This window comes from Dunckerocampus dactyliophorus, chromosome 14 (genome assembly GCF_027744805.1).
Source record: "Dunckerocampus dactyliophorus isolate RoL2022-P2 chromosome 14, RoL_Ddac_1.1, whole genome shotgun sequence".
Taxonomy (NCBI): Eukaryota; Metazoa; Chordata; class Actinopteri; order Syngnathiformes; family Syngnathidae; genus Dunckerocampus; species Dunckerocampus dactyliophorus.
The window spans coordinates 28,506,881-28,521,571 of NC_072832.1; the positions used below are offsets into that span (position 1 = coordinate 28,506,881).

The following is a 14,691-nucleotide window of genomic DNA, read 5'->3' on the forward strand; positions in this document are numbered from 1 at the left end:
ATCTAGCTATATGTATCATTGGTTTGATTTCTGCAAAGTAGGATTCAATATTAATAAATTGATCATCTGCAAGAATTAATTCGTTGGTCTCATAAGTCCATTCCCACAAAGTAGCATTTAATATTAACTCCTTCAGTACCAAAGATGTATTTATAGTCTTTTACGTTTTTTGCGTGAGAGGCAAAAAGAGGTGATGACACAACTGAACACTAACAGATGTCAGGTTTAAAGCAGTTTTAAGCCATAAAGACGGCCACAACGTCAAATACACACAGGCCGCACGCAACGCACGCACACACTCATAGCACTTTATTTATTTGTATTAATGTCTCTTCTGTTGTTGTTGCTTAATTTATTGGTATTTATGTTTCTTATGTTCTTATTCTTTCTTGTGTTTTCTTTCTTTTCTTGGGAGAATGAACAGAATAAGAATTTCATTGCATGGTATAACTGCCTGTAGAAGTGCATTTGATAAGAGCTCGACATTTCTCATTTGCATGTGTTAACAGATTCCACAGCAAGGAGGAAGTGGAAGAGCGTGGAGGAGTGTAGCATGCAGAAGGTTATGCATTGTAGGAAACTTTTAACGCACACACACGCGTGCACACACATAGTTTAGCTCCCAACGTGCAAATTGTAAATAGTTCATGGTGTTATATTTGTATATAAATTGTTATTTGGATGTCAAACAATGTGCCCTGCGATTGACTGGCCACCAGTCCAGGGTGTACCCCGCCTCTCGGCCAAAGCCAGCTGGGATAGGCTCCAGCATATCCCTGTGAGCCGAATGAGGATAAGCAGCATAGAAAGTAGATGGATGGATGTCAAACAACCCCTTTTTGTGTTGTTTATGTTGGTGTAGTTGTTTACATATTTGAGCTGTTACAAAAACAAGACATTTGTGTCAAAGTGAAAGTTACGCTTGAAATGTATTTTCTCACAAAAAGCGGGTTTTCTCCCTTTTCTTGTTGGGAGCTACAGTATGTTCTACTGCTGATTACTAAAGAATGCAAAAGGGTAGAAAGACGTGGGTCTAATCTTTCTTTTGGTAGGTTCCGTGTTTATATAGCCATAGCACACAATATCTGTGTGCCTTGGAATCGTCTAAAATGGCCACTGCTGAAGGGGTTGTCTTTTGAAAATTGGTTGGGATTGAATGAGTTAATTAATGGATCATTTTTGTAGTTAGAGCATAGAAAACCGTTTTTTGACTTTTTAACATTATTAGAGCCCTGTAGACACGAAATAACACCCCTGTAGTCACATTTACATTTCTATTATTCATTGTTTACGCTACATTGCTAACGCAAAGGCTACAGGGTCACTGCAGGGACACAAGAGACGGACGGCATGGCTTTAAGCATTAGCATGCGAGCCAGCTAACTAGTTAGCCTCCAAGTTTTTTGCTGTATTCTAAGCATCTATCAGTCAAAATGAGCCTAATAATATAATGAACCTGTTTTGGCATATGGGCTTGCACTGGCTTTCAAATATGATCAATAGATCATAAATAAAGATAGAAGAGTTTGAATGAATGGTATAACGCAATGGGTGGCTTACAACTTGTATGTGTTTGTATTCAAACCATAAATGCCAGAAAAAAAAGCAGAAATTTCCCAAATCCAGGAATGAATTGGAGTCAAACGGGTGAACATGAACACACAGAAACTAACAGAGTCAATTGACGCAAACAAGCATGGTAAGATGTTATCACCAGCACGTGACGCAAAGGGACCAGTTAGGTCAGTCCTAGCAAGGAAAAGTCTTACGAGCAAAGATATGAGAACCTGTGCTGCCGTAGAAGGAATATAAAAGAAGTAGTATAAACAATGAAGCATGTTACATTTAGGCTACGTTGACACTGCGGGGTATAATGCCCAATTCGGATTTTTTTGTTAAAATCCGATTATTTATGTGGTCGACCATATGACCAAAACAATGGGACTCGTCAACAGGAAGTGACGTCCATGCGCAACAGCATGACGTCACACGAATTGCCGTGTGTTTACGGAAGTAAAGATTACTGCAGTGTGTTCTCCGCGCGTTTGTGGCGATTTCAAGGATTTCGAGCAAAGGGAGTCAATATTTTCTTAACCAAATGATCCTGCGTAGCAGATGCAGAAGAAAGAACAGTTTGTGGACGTCTGTTCCAGGAATGGTGGAACATTGCTTCACTGAGACTTTTTAAACATACTTTTCGGATGACAAGAAGAGCTTTTGCCTACATCGGTGAGTACCTTTATCCAAGGCTGGGGAACACTGTTGCCACGTCCGAGAAGTCGCTACATGGCGTCATCATCTAGTTTGCATATCAGTTGCATATGCTGTAAAATGCTGTCGGAAAAAAGCATACCCTCGTGGGAGAGACAAAAATGTGAGTAAAAACACCTTAATTAATATGGCTATTGAGAACTTTTTTTAGATTAGCACAATTGAACATGGAATAACAGACGATGCTGTGTTTATTACTCTATGGTTCACATTAACATGACTGGTGTGGTTCGTGAGTAGCTATTACATGTACTGTATTCTGGTGCAATTGGTTTATCAATTACTTACATTTACCCCAAGAAATGTAAGATAATCCACTTCATTTTACAAATAAAGAGTAGCAATAAGAGAACAATAAAATTAAACACACACTCCTCTTTTATCCAGGCAGTGTGCCGCGGAAGCTGACTGTACGCCGCCGGCTTGTGACTGCCTTTGGCTGGGCGGACCTGTCAACAGCACCCGCTGTTGCTCAGTGACAACACAAAATGCAGAACAATACGTGCTTTCGCTTTTGAGTCTCCAAATACAAGAAAATTCCCCAACGACGGCAGAAAAAGTCACTAGATTTGTAGCTAGTCGCTTTTGAGAAAATATGTCGTCAAGGGGGGTTGGAATGTCGCCAGATCTAGCGACAACATCGCCAAGTAAGCAGGGCAGCACACGCCTTTCCATGACGTATCGGCGGTCATTTGGGGCCCAAAGCAAACCTAATCATTGGGGCCCTCCACATCCTCTTTTTAAAAAATAATTTAACTAAATGTGAGTATGTAATCGAGGCCACTTTTAAGTTGCTAGTTCCATAGCCATGTTTATACAGTATACCCCCCCAAAAAAAACATTTGTGATATTAATGTTTATCCTCTTCTAACAATTGTGAATTTCCTGAAGTAGATAAAGTCCTTACAATCCTCTGTGGGGGATTATTATTACCTAACAAGTCAATCATCTCAGCACTTTTACTGTCATTGATAACAACATTAAGCAACATTTAATGTAGTTTACCGCTTGAATACTCACATCTTTGTGAGGAAAAGAGTCACTCTCAGCGTTCTCGTCGGCTGCCAGTAGAGGGGCTGCTGTCCTCGTGTGTCTATGTTTGTATTGTTTTGATAAAAACTCTTTGTCTTCCTCTCGCCTTCTCCTCTTCTCTGCTCCACTGCAGTAACTCTGCGCCAACAAGGTTGTTTCGCTCCTGTCTTCCAGAATCAATGTGCACATGCACAGTAGCATGGAATAGTCCATTGCATGAGAAGGGAGGGTGGCAGTGGTTGAAACACTTATGATAGATTACACATTTTGATGTAGTTTTAAGCTTGTGAATTAAGAGTAAAACACTAGTATGTACTTTAAATTGAAGAAAGAAAATCAATAATCAGGTTGGATGAGAGGTTTGGGGTCCTCTGGAAATCCCGGGGGCCCCAGGCAATTTCCTGTGTTTGCCTAATGGGAGGTCCACCCCTGCGTATTGGTCACATATATGTGAACTGACCGCTCAGACTGCAGCAGCATCGCATACATATCACATTTACTGTCATTTCCGGTGTATAAGCCACATCCACTACATTTAGAGAGAAAAACAGCTTTATACAAATATAAGACGCACCGGACTATAAGGCGTAGATTGTGGTGCGCACGAGTCCATGAGGACCATGCGGCTCTTTAATTGACAGGGGCCAATCATGAGCTATCAGAAAACTCACAAGGAGCTTATCAATCCATTGGAAATGGCAGGAGGTATTTCCTCTATATAACATGTCGTCTTAGAAGGCTAAAATCATCACACAGCAACTTAACACTCAAAAGGTAGCTCAGAAATATACAAGGCAAGTACAAATCCGAGTTTAAAATAAAAAAAAAACAACTGTCTTAACTGCTTCCCATGATGTATTTTTTCCCAGCAGATGTTAATTGGCCATGGCTGCAATGATTTGTTCAGCTGCCTGTGTCCACCAGAGGGAGCCCAAGAGCAGCCATGGCCAATGAACCGCTCTGCTGGGAAGAAATGCATTATGGGAAGACATTAAAATAGTTGTTTTTTTGTTTTAAACTTGTATTGTTACTTGTCTTGTATATTGCTTAGCTACCTTTTAAGTGTTACTTTGCTGTGTGATGATTTATTGACAAGCTCGTCATGAGTTCCCTCGAAGCTCGATCTTGGCTCCTGCCAAAGAAAGAGCTACCGTTTCCTCACTGTCTCACGAGCAGCACAGTATTTAAACGATTAGCAGTAGTTCCGAGGTAAAGGAGATGTCACGAGATCACGACATGGTCATACATTAGCCACACCGCTGTATAAGCCACAGGGTTCAAATTTTAAGAAAAAAGTAGTGTGTTATACACTTGAAGTGACGGTATATCCACATATGAATGAGGCCTGAGGCACATTTGATAAAGTGGGAATTGACCTGCAGTGTGAGCGAAGCCTTAGTTTGAAGTACTCTATATTCTATATTCACACATTTGCCCTCATGTTTCCACAGCAAAGCTGCTGAGTTGGACTCGATGCAAGCAGTTGAAGTTGCAACATACGTACTCTGACTAATCTATGTGCATCACACTGAAGGCGGCTGTCCAAAGTTCACTTCAGGATATTGCGCAACCCTTCAGGGCTTACATGAAAATCAAAAAAGACTTGAACGCCACACACACACCAACGCTATTCTTGGACAAGGAGAAATCATGGAGCTGAACATTTGGAGCCTCCTCATTGTCCACTTGGTTTTTTCCACCATCAAAGCCAATCCCAGCATACCCGAGATTGCCAAATACTTTGGCACAAAAGGCCGGTATGAGGAAGTGAATCCACATCTTCTGGAGGACATCCTGGCTGTCAACACCTCCATCCTGCGCCCTCCGTCTCCGACATGTCGTCCAGTTCACCTCACAGCCATCATACGACACGGCACCAGGTACCCGACTGGCATCATCTTCAAGCAGATGCAGAAGCTGTACCAGGCAGTGAAAAGGGCCTCCTACGGAAAGGAGAGCTGGGTGCGGGAGATCCAGACCCAGTGGCAGATGTGGTACACGGACGACATGGACGGACGACTGGCCCGGAAAGGTGTGGATGACCATAAGCATTTGGCAGTCAGGCTGTCCAAGCTGTTCCCCTCCTTGCTTTCAGAGGAGAACCTCAGGGGAGGAGTCATTGCCTTTATAAGCAGCTCCAAGCACAGGTGCATCAACAGCACTCTGGCCTTCACGGAGGGCCTCACCGAGCTGTGGAATATTCAAGGTAGGATTTCAGCATCAGTCTAATCACAAGTTACTAGGGGTATCACAAGATCTTGCAAGATTAAAAGGTCAGGAGATTTCTCGTTTGGAGAAAAACTGTATGGTGAGAACAGAGCAGCCAGAAGCCAGTCAGATTGTGAACTATGGCATGACTACTATGAATGATAATACAGTAGTACGGAAGCTTCAAACCCTGCCATCCAACCTACCTTGGTGAGTGGCGTGTGGATGTTTTATAAGTCACGTATAAGTCGTGTATGTCACATATAAATCGTGTATGTCACATATAAGTCATGTATAAGTCATATATAAGTCATGTATATGTCACGTATAAGTCACATATAAGTCGTGTATGTCACATATAAGTCGTGAATAAGTCATGTATAAGTCACATATACAGTAAGTCGTGTATAAGTCACATATAAGTCGTGTATGTCACATATAAGTCGTATATAAGTCATGTATAAGTCGCGTATAAGTTGTGTATAAGTCACATACAAGTCATGTATAAGTCATATATAAGTCGTGTATAAGTCGTGTATGTCACATATAAGTCGTGTATAAGTCACATATAAGTCATGTATATGTCACATATAAGTCGCATATAAGTCGTGTATGTCACATATAAGTCGCGTATAAGTCAAATATAAGTCACATATAAGTCATGTATGTCACATAAGTCGCATATAAGTCGTGTATAAGTCACATATAAGTCACATATAAGTCGTGTATAAGTCACATATAAGTCGTGTATGTCACATATAAGTTGTGTATAAGTCACATATAAGTCATGTATAAGTTGTATATAAGTTATATATAAGTCATGTATAAGTCACATATAAGTCATGTATAAGTCATGTATATGTCACGTATAAGTCGTGTATGTCACATATAAATCGTGTATGTCACATATAAGTCATGTATAAGTCATATATAAGTCATGTATATGTCACGTATAAGTCACATATAAGTCGTGTATGTCACATATAAGTCGTGAATAAGTCATGTATAAGTCACATATACAGTAAGTCGTGTATAAGTCATGTATATGTCACGTATAAGTCACATATAAGTCATGTATGTCACATATAAGTCGTGTATAAGTCATGTATAAGTCACATATACAGTAAGTCGTGTATAAGTCATGTATATGTCACGTATAAGTCACATATAAGTCGTGTATGTCACATATAAGTCGTGAATAAGTCATGTATAAGTCACATATACAGTAAGTCGTGTATAAGTCATGTATATGTCATGTATAAGTCACATATAAGTCGTGTATGTCACATATAAGTCGTGAATAAGTCATGTATAAGTCACATATACAGTAAGTCGTGTATAGGTCATGTATATGTCACGTATAAGTCACATATAAGTCGTGTATGTCACATATAAGTTGTGTATAAGTCATATATAAGTCGTATATAAGTCATGTATAAGTCGCGTATAAGTTGTGTATAAGTCACATACAAGTCATGTATAAGTCATATATAAGTCGTGTATAAGTCGTGTATGTCACATATAAGTCGTGTATAAGTCACATATAAGTCATGTATATGTCACATATAAGTCGCATATAAGTCGTGTATGTCACATATAAGTCGCGTATAAGTCAAATATAAGTCACATATAAGTCATGTATGTCACATAAGTCGCATATAAGTCGTGTATAAGTCACATATAAGTCACATATAAGTCGTGTATGTCACATATAAGTCGCGTATAAGTCAAATATAAGTCACATATAAGTCATGTATGTCACATAAGTCGCATATAAGTCGTGTATAAGTCACATATAAGTCACATATAAGTCGTGTATGTCACATATAAGTCGTGTATGTCACATATATGTTGTGTATAAGTCGTGTATAAGTCACATATAAGTCGTGTATGTCACATATAAGTTGTGTATAAGTCACATATAAGTCATGTATATGTCACGTATAAGTCGTGTATGTCACATATAAGTCATGTATATGTCACGTATAGTCACATATAAGTCGTGTATAAGTCATGTATATGTCACATGTAAGTCATATAAGTCACGTATAAGTCATGTATATGTCACATATAAGTCGTGTATAAGTCACATATAAGTCATGTATAAGTTTTGTATAAGTCATGTATATGTCACGTATAAGTCGTGTATGTCACATATAAGTCGTGTATAAGACATGTATATGTCACGTATAAGTCATGTATAAGTCGTGTATAAGTCATGTATATGTCACGTATAGTCACATATAAGTCACATATAAGTCGTGTATAAGTCATGTATAAGTCGTGTATAAGTCATGTATATGTCACATATAGTCACATATAAGTTGTGTATAAGTCATGTATAAGTCGTGTATAAGTCATGTATATGTCACATATAAGTCGTGTATAAGTCGTGTATAAGTCATGTATATGTCACATATAGTCACATATAAGTCGTGTATAAGTCATGTATAAGTCGTGTATAAGTTATGTATATGTCACGTGTAAGTCACATACAGTGTATAAGTCACATATAAGTCGTGTATAAGTCATGTATAAGTCGTGTATTAGTCATGTATATGTCACATATAAGTCACATATAAGTCACATATAAGTCATGTGTAAGTCATGTAATTCACGTATAAGTTGTGTATAAGTCACATATAAGTCGTGTATCAGTTGTGTTATGTATAAGTATATGAATAAGTCGCATATACGTCATAAGTCCTGCGTAAGTCAGTCTTATAGTCTTGAGGCATGCAGGTGTAAAAAGAAGCGAAGCTTTTGCAGTAAGGCATGTTATCTCCCCCGCATGTAGATCAGAAGTTCCACCTGGACGTGAACGACGCACTCATGAAGTATTTTGAGCACTGCAGCAAGTTTGTGAAGGAGGTGGTGAGGAACCCGTTAGCGCTGACGGAGGTGGCCAAGTTCATGGAGGGACCAGAGATGAGGAAGGTCCGGGAGAAGATAGCAGACCAACTCAGACTCCCTTATGAGGACATCACGGCTGGTGAGTGCTGTATTCCAATACCTTTAGCTAGTCAAACACGTGTCGATCATTCATGTCAACATAACATGAAGATAAACACGTGACACCAATCAAACAAATCCCATCACGCCTCACTATGATTATGTGGTCAACATGACTCCACCACCCCTTTCCCTTCAGAGATGGCCGACGCTGCCTTGAATCTGTGCGCCTACGAGCTTGCCATCAAGACCCTTAACTCCCCCTGGTGTCTGTTCTTTGACCAGCATGACGCTCAGGTATGGGCAATCTTTGACTAGCACTTTAGCACTACATCCTTCAAGACAGCAAGGTGTTCCTGTCATATACCATAGAGGATCTTTGACTAGCACTTTAGCACTACATCCTTCAAGACAGCAAGGTGTTCCTGTCATATACCATAGAGGATCTTTGACTAGCACTTTAGCACTACATCCTTCAAGACAGCTTGGTGTTCCTATACACAATCTTTGACTCGCACTTTAGCACTACAGTACATCTTTCAAGACAGCAGTGTTCCTGTCATATACCATAGAGGATCTTTGACTAGCACTTTAGCACTACATCCTTCAAGACAGCATGGTGTTCCTGTCATATACACAATCTTTGACTAGCACTTTAACAGTACATCCTTCAAGACAGCAAGGTGTTCCTGTCATATACACAATCTTTGACTCGCACTTTAGCACTACATCCTTCAAGACAGCATGGTGTTCCTATCATATACCATAGAGGATCTTTGACTAGCACGTTAGCACTACATCTTTCAAGACAGCATGGTGTTCCTGTCATATACACAATCTTTGACTAGCACTTTAGCACTAGATCCTTCAAGACAGCATGGTGTTCCTGTCATATACACAATCTTTGACTAGCACTTTAGCACTAGATCCTTCAAGACAGCATGGTGTTCCTGTCATATACCATAGAGGATCTTGACTAGCATTCCTGCGCTAGATACTTAAAAACAGTAGCGTGTTGCTGTCAAAATGAAGATTTTTTTGCAGTGGGTTCCTAAAAAGAGCACTGCTGTCGTACAGGATCCTAGACAAACAAGACTTCTTAAAACCATTTGAGCAAGAGGATCTTTGTGGCAGAGCTTTTTTGTCTAAACATGTTGACACTGTTAACTGTCATAGAATAAAACGCATAAGCATGAACTCATATTCCAACACTTTTTACACCGAGTGTAAAAGGAAGTGGAAGATGAATAAAAGATGATGTTGTCACCTTTGTTTGAGTGCCTTAAGGGCTGTAAGAAAGCCCCAAAAAGCTCAACAAAAAGCCAAGTGCATATTCCTTTGAAGTGAAACCCTGTGGGTTTGGTGCTAAAGGTCCATTTCATGATCATCTTCGTCACGCTTCTTTAGCCACGGACAAACGAGCCGCCATTTTTCTTTACATGCCCTCCTCCTCCTCGAGTGACCTGACTTACTTGTTGACGTGTTTTTTGGGGTCACCAGGTTGTGGAGTACGCCAATGACCTGCGGCAGTTCTGGAAGAGAGGCTATGGTTACGATATTAACAGAAAGTCCAGCTGTATTCTTTTCCATGACGTGTTCAGTCGTCTGGACAAAGCGGCCGATGAGATCAAGTGGGTAAAACATTCACTCTTTGTACTTATTTGGGAAAATGACATTCCCGTCTCCTTCATCCTTCACCTTTAGGTACGGCCAGCGTGTGAGTGAAGTGGCGACCATCCAGGTGGGCCACGGTGAGACCCTCCTGCCGCTCTACACCCTACTGGGCTTCTTTCAGGACCATGACGCCCCAACGTCATCAAACTACGCCAGCCAAATTGGACGCACTTTCCGCACCAGCGACGTTCTACCTTACGCCGCCAACCTGCTGCTGGCACTGTACGACTGCGGCCAAGGTGATCTGCGGTTGCAGCCGCTGGTTAATGAGAAACCCGTGGCCTTCCCGGGATTGGCTGAGCAGCCGGATTCCATGCCGCTCTACCAGGATGTCAAAGAACACTACAAGGACCTCATCCAAGGCTGCGACTTTGAGACCGAGTGCGAGCTGTTCGATAGGACCCATGTCATGTAGAGCTTCAAAGAAACATAATTACTCTGTATGCTTTATATTCATGGACCTGGAGATAAGGTAATATGTCATTCATTCCTTCCAAACGTTCAGAGAGAATCCAAAACCGAGTCAATGTTTGATATCATGTTCTTGGTAGCAAACAGTGGAAAAGCTCCATGAACTACAAGCCATGTTTCCACGTGCATTTCAACTTTCTTAACGGCATGCAAGCATAAAAACAAGTTAACCGCTGACTAATAAAACGTGATGAGGTGCAGCGTTTAAGGACTCCGTGATTGTTCTGACTTGGTTTTACTTTCTAGCTCCTCAAAGTCTCAAAAGAAGTCCAGCTAGATGACTTGATAGATGACATCCATTCCTGCAGTACACTGTATGAATGCACATACAGTCGTCCCTCGTTTATAGCGGTTCATTGGTTGCAATAAATGAATTTGTTGACACAGGATTCTGTCACCACGGGTCACGGTGTTGAGTTGGTTGATGATCCCAAGATGCAGAGACGGGAGCCAAGTGCAGGTGAAAGTCTTTTCATAAATAACGGTGGCAGAGCAGAAAAAGGGATCAGGCAACAGAAACATGTAAAACATGCAGGCAGACGCCAAAGGCTGGACTAAATCATCAAACAAATTAGCAGCAGGTGCGAGCAAACGACAAAGTAAAGGCGGCAGAAAAGCCGGTGGCTCAAAATCGTAAGTACAACAAAATAAAGGCATGGAAACCAGAACTAAGGCAACAAACACAGAACAGCATGACAGAACCTTGGAGCACTTGTCTATCTTGGGTCAGGCACAAACGACATGACCCACAAAGCTGCTCACAGACTAGGATTGAGAGGCAAACACGTGACGATAGCCATGCAGGGAGTGGAGGACGTTGTACAAAAGTAGACACAAAGAAATAGTCAGATCAAGACTCCTAAAGGAACAGCAACGTACACACTTGTGTGCTATGGTCTCAATGTGATTGCTAGAGCTCAAGATACCATTGAACCTGAAAAACTAAGTTCTTTCCAAATGTTCAACTGGAAGAGCTAAGAAGACTCAAGGAAATCAAACTATTAATTGGCCATGGAGAAGGTTTCTTTGCTCCACACCAAATAAAGACTATCGGGAAACATCTTGGTTTATGGGAGGGCCCGCTAGGGAAGACAGTCGGCAGCACATAACCAGATTTTCCTGAGGACATACAGGTGCCCTCACTCTATTCCGAAACAGACTTTGAGGAGCTACTTCAAGAAGTAGTTTGAGGACAACTTCAAGAACATGAGGTTCTTGAAGAAGACAACCATGTGGATACCTTTCTGACAACCCCTTAACCCCACACAAGGTTCGTGAAGTATCTATATCTTGACCTCCCCCAGTGGTCAAGAAAGACTTGACAAAACCATTCCGACGATCTCTCAAGAAATATCTGATAGCTTGACTCGCCCAATTTCTCCCAACCGTTCAAGAGATGACAAAGCTCTGGCAGCCCAGGAAATCTTTGTTCTCCCAAACCAAGATGACAAAGCAAAGGAAGCACACAAGTTTCACGATGCCAGACTGAATGAAATCACATTCTCCAACGGCAGTGACCAAACCCTTGGAACTGTCCTACACCTTAGATAGAACACAGAGCAACAGATTGCAGGACTTGAACACCACCAGGTCAGCAGGAAGCTATTCATGAAGCTACTCAAGGATATTTCATTGCTAACATCGTCACGAGAGTATGCACTGATGAAACTAGATGGCAAGATGGATTTGGAGTGAAAGAGTGGCCCAAAACGAAAGGGAAAAAACAACAACTTAAATGGGAGGAAATTTCTGGCCAAAAAGGTCAAGCCATCAGTGGAAGAACAAGAAAACGCTCTGGAAGGTCCCTTCGGTTCTTCACAGGATGAAACAGGTATTCCAAACGCAGCCTTCAATAGGTTAGTGGTCTACAAAGATGAAGATGTGTTCTTAATGTGTGGGGTCAAGGCTCACACGTTTGACACAAACTGAGTTGCAGCACTCAACCCTTCTGTTGACAAAGGATTCAAATCACCGACCGGTTCTTGCAAACTGTGGTCAAACGCAGGAACAAACATTGGAGAAGCCAAACGTGCTCTTGAGAAACTTTACAAGTTGCAAAAAACGCTCAGCACATCCAACGTTGAAGAAGATGCCAGATATGGACCAGATTCATCCAAACAGAAATCAGCAGGATCTTGGAGCATCAACCACACCTTCTTATTCCTCTGGATTGGAGCAACCTAGGTGACCCGAGTCCAAACAGGAAAACAAGCCCTCACCAATCTTGAAGAAATGGAGTTTTGATTTGGGAAGAAATCCATATTTTTCTCATGGTGACCAACTTTGCACATGAAACACCCACGGATGCAAGGATGCCAAGCCAGGAAGAGCGCCTACACATCAGTGCCAACAAACTTCTACGACAGCAAGCCAGGAAACATCCAATTTGAGGGGTGGAAAACCCGTCAAAAACTGGTGTGACCTCCTTGTGTTCAAGAACCAAGAGGTCAAGTGGGAGGGGTTCCGTTGAATTTGGCTTTTTCGAGAATTGATTGTTAAAAATAATTATCACATGACTGAACATGACTAGCTGATCAAAGAGTATGACAATTATGATGCTAAAAATGCATGTCTAAACCTATGGTACCAATATGATGCTGGATGGACATGTTTGATACCTATGGGACACACCTACGACATGCATGGCATGATGCCAGGCAGGCATACAGAGTAAATGATGGTACATTTAATGGACAACGAAGAGACACCACTTCTTAAATGATTGTAATGAGAGAAGAGCAGGGAGACCGCTAGTGTGTAACAACTACTGTAGTGTTGTTCCTACAACTGTTACAACTGTGTTTAGTCTTCAGTAGTCATTTCATGTTGTTCCTCGTTGATTCAAAGGTTATCAAGCTAACCTGACAAGCTCCTGTAAATAGTTGAAGTGTAAAATAAAAGTCAAGAAAATCTACCGGAGTTGAGTTGATAAAGCGTCCTCTGCTACAGTATCTTGTCTGCCTTTTCAAGTGCAGGCTGGCTGAAGTCCAAAAGAACTTGACAGTTATCTGTCAGCTTAAATTGCTAATTACAATAAATAACATAGTGATGTTTACCTCCCAAAACCATTTCAATATTCATGTTTATCATCTACCAGCAAGTGTGAATATGAGAACAAGTCCTCCTGGGGGATTATTATGACCTAACATGCCAATCATGTCAGTGCCTTTACTGTCACTGATAAGAACATTAAGCAACATTTCATCTAGTTTACCGCTCTAATACTCACTTCTTTGGGATGAAAAACATCACTCTCAGCTTCATCTACTGCATTCTCCTGGTCTGCCTTCACTAGTTTTGATCAAAAACTCTTTGTTTTCCCCTCAGCTTCTTATCTCCTTCGCTCCACTGGGGTATCTGGCATCAGTTTTCTCCAAACCGCACCAACAAGTTTGTTTTTCTGTTGTCTTCCGCAACCATTGAAAATTGAACCAATGATAACAAACAGGTGAATTCCTGGGTGTTCACCTTAACAACAAACTGGACTGGTCCGTCAACACCCACGCCCTCTACAAGAAGGGCCAGAGTCGCCTCCACCTCCTGAGGAGACTGAGGTCCTTTGGTGTGTGCAGGACTCTCTTACGGACCTTTTATGACTCTCTGGTGGCCTCAGCCATCTTCTATGCTGTGGCCTGCTGCAGAGGGGGCAGCACGGACAGGGACAGGAGCAGGATCAATAGACTGATCAGGAGAGCGAGCTCTGTCCTGGACGGTCCTCTGGACTCCGTGGAGGAAGTGGGGGAGAGAAGGATGTTGGCTAAGCTGACATCCATCATGAACAACGCCTCTCACCCGCTACATGACACTGTGGGTTCCCTTAGCAGCTCCTTCAGCAGCAGACTGTTACACCCACGGTGTAAGAAGGAGAGGTTCCGCAGGTCCTTCATACCGACCGCTGTCAGGCTCTACAACACCTGCACCACCTGAACCATGTTGTAGTCACTATGTATTCTTTACTTGCGTATCTTGCTTGCTGCTGTAACAAGTGAATTTCCCTGCTGTGGGATTAATAAAGTACTATATATACAGTACATACATACATACCTAGTTTCCAATGGTTTCAGGTGTGTACAGGGTTATTTG

General features: G+C 41.5%; 2 protein-coding genes across 4 annotated transcripts in view; one reads left to right on the forward strand and one right to left on the reverse strand.

The window, feature by feature from the left end:
* LOC129193660 (phosphatidylcholine:ceramide cholinephosphotransferase 1-like) overlaps positions 1 to 13,974 on the reverse strand; it is a 65,273-nt gene extending 51,299 nt beyond the window's left edge. The window contains exon 1 of the mRNA XM_054798094.1: positions 13,838 to 13,974. The gene's annotated coding sequence lies outside the window, so the exon portion shown is untranslated. The remainder of the gene's footprint in view (positions 1 to 13,837) is intronic.
* LOC129193658 (multiple inositol polyphosphate phosphatase 1-like) lies at positions 1,985 to 14,596 on the forward strand. Of its 3 annotated transcripts, XR_008573584.1 has the most exons (7): positions 1,985 to 2,229; positions 4,755 to 5,509; positions 8,309 to 8,503; positions 8,663 to 8,760; positions 9,964 to 10,094; positions 10,168 to 10,609; positions 13,936 to 14,596. XR_008573584.1 is itself a non-coding variant. In XM_054798091.1 (6 exons), the coding sequence occupies exons 2-6, from the start codon at positions 4,954 to 4,956 to the stop codon at positions 10,550 to 10,552; spliced, it is 1,365 nt and encodes a 454-aa protein (XP_054654066.1). In that variant the 5' UTR covers positions 1,986 to 2,374; positions 4,755 to 4,953; the 3' UTR covers positions 10,553 to 10,806. The 3 variants fall into 3 exon arrangements, 2 of the variants coding, with proteins under 2 accessions (XP_054654066.1, XP_054654065.1); XM_054798091.1 differs by lacking the exon at positions 13,936 to 14,596 and having other exon boundaries at positions 1,986 to 2,374; positions 10,168 to 10,806; XM_054798090.1 differs by lacking the exon at positions 13,936 to 14,596 and having other exon boundaries at positions 1,986 to 2,229; positions 10,168 to 10,806.
* The last annotated feature ends 95 nt before the right edge of the window (positions 14,597 to 14,691 follow it).

Coding starts and splice junctions, on each gene's coding strand:
- LOC129193658 (XM_054798091.1), top strand. CDS start 4,954: ATGGAGCTGAACATTTGGAGCCTCCTCATTGTCCACTTGGTTTTTTCC. Junction 8,504..8,662: donor TTATGAGGACATCACGGCTG/GTGAGTGCTGTA, acceptor CTTTCCCTTCAG/AGATGGCCGACGCTGCCTTG. Junction 8,761..9,963: donor TTGACCAGCATGACGCTCAG/GTATGGGCAATC, acceptor TGGGGTCACCAG/GTTGTGGAGTACGCCAATGA.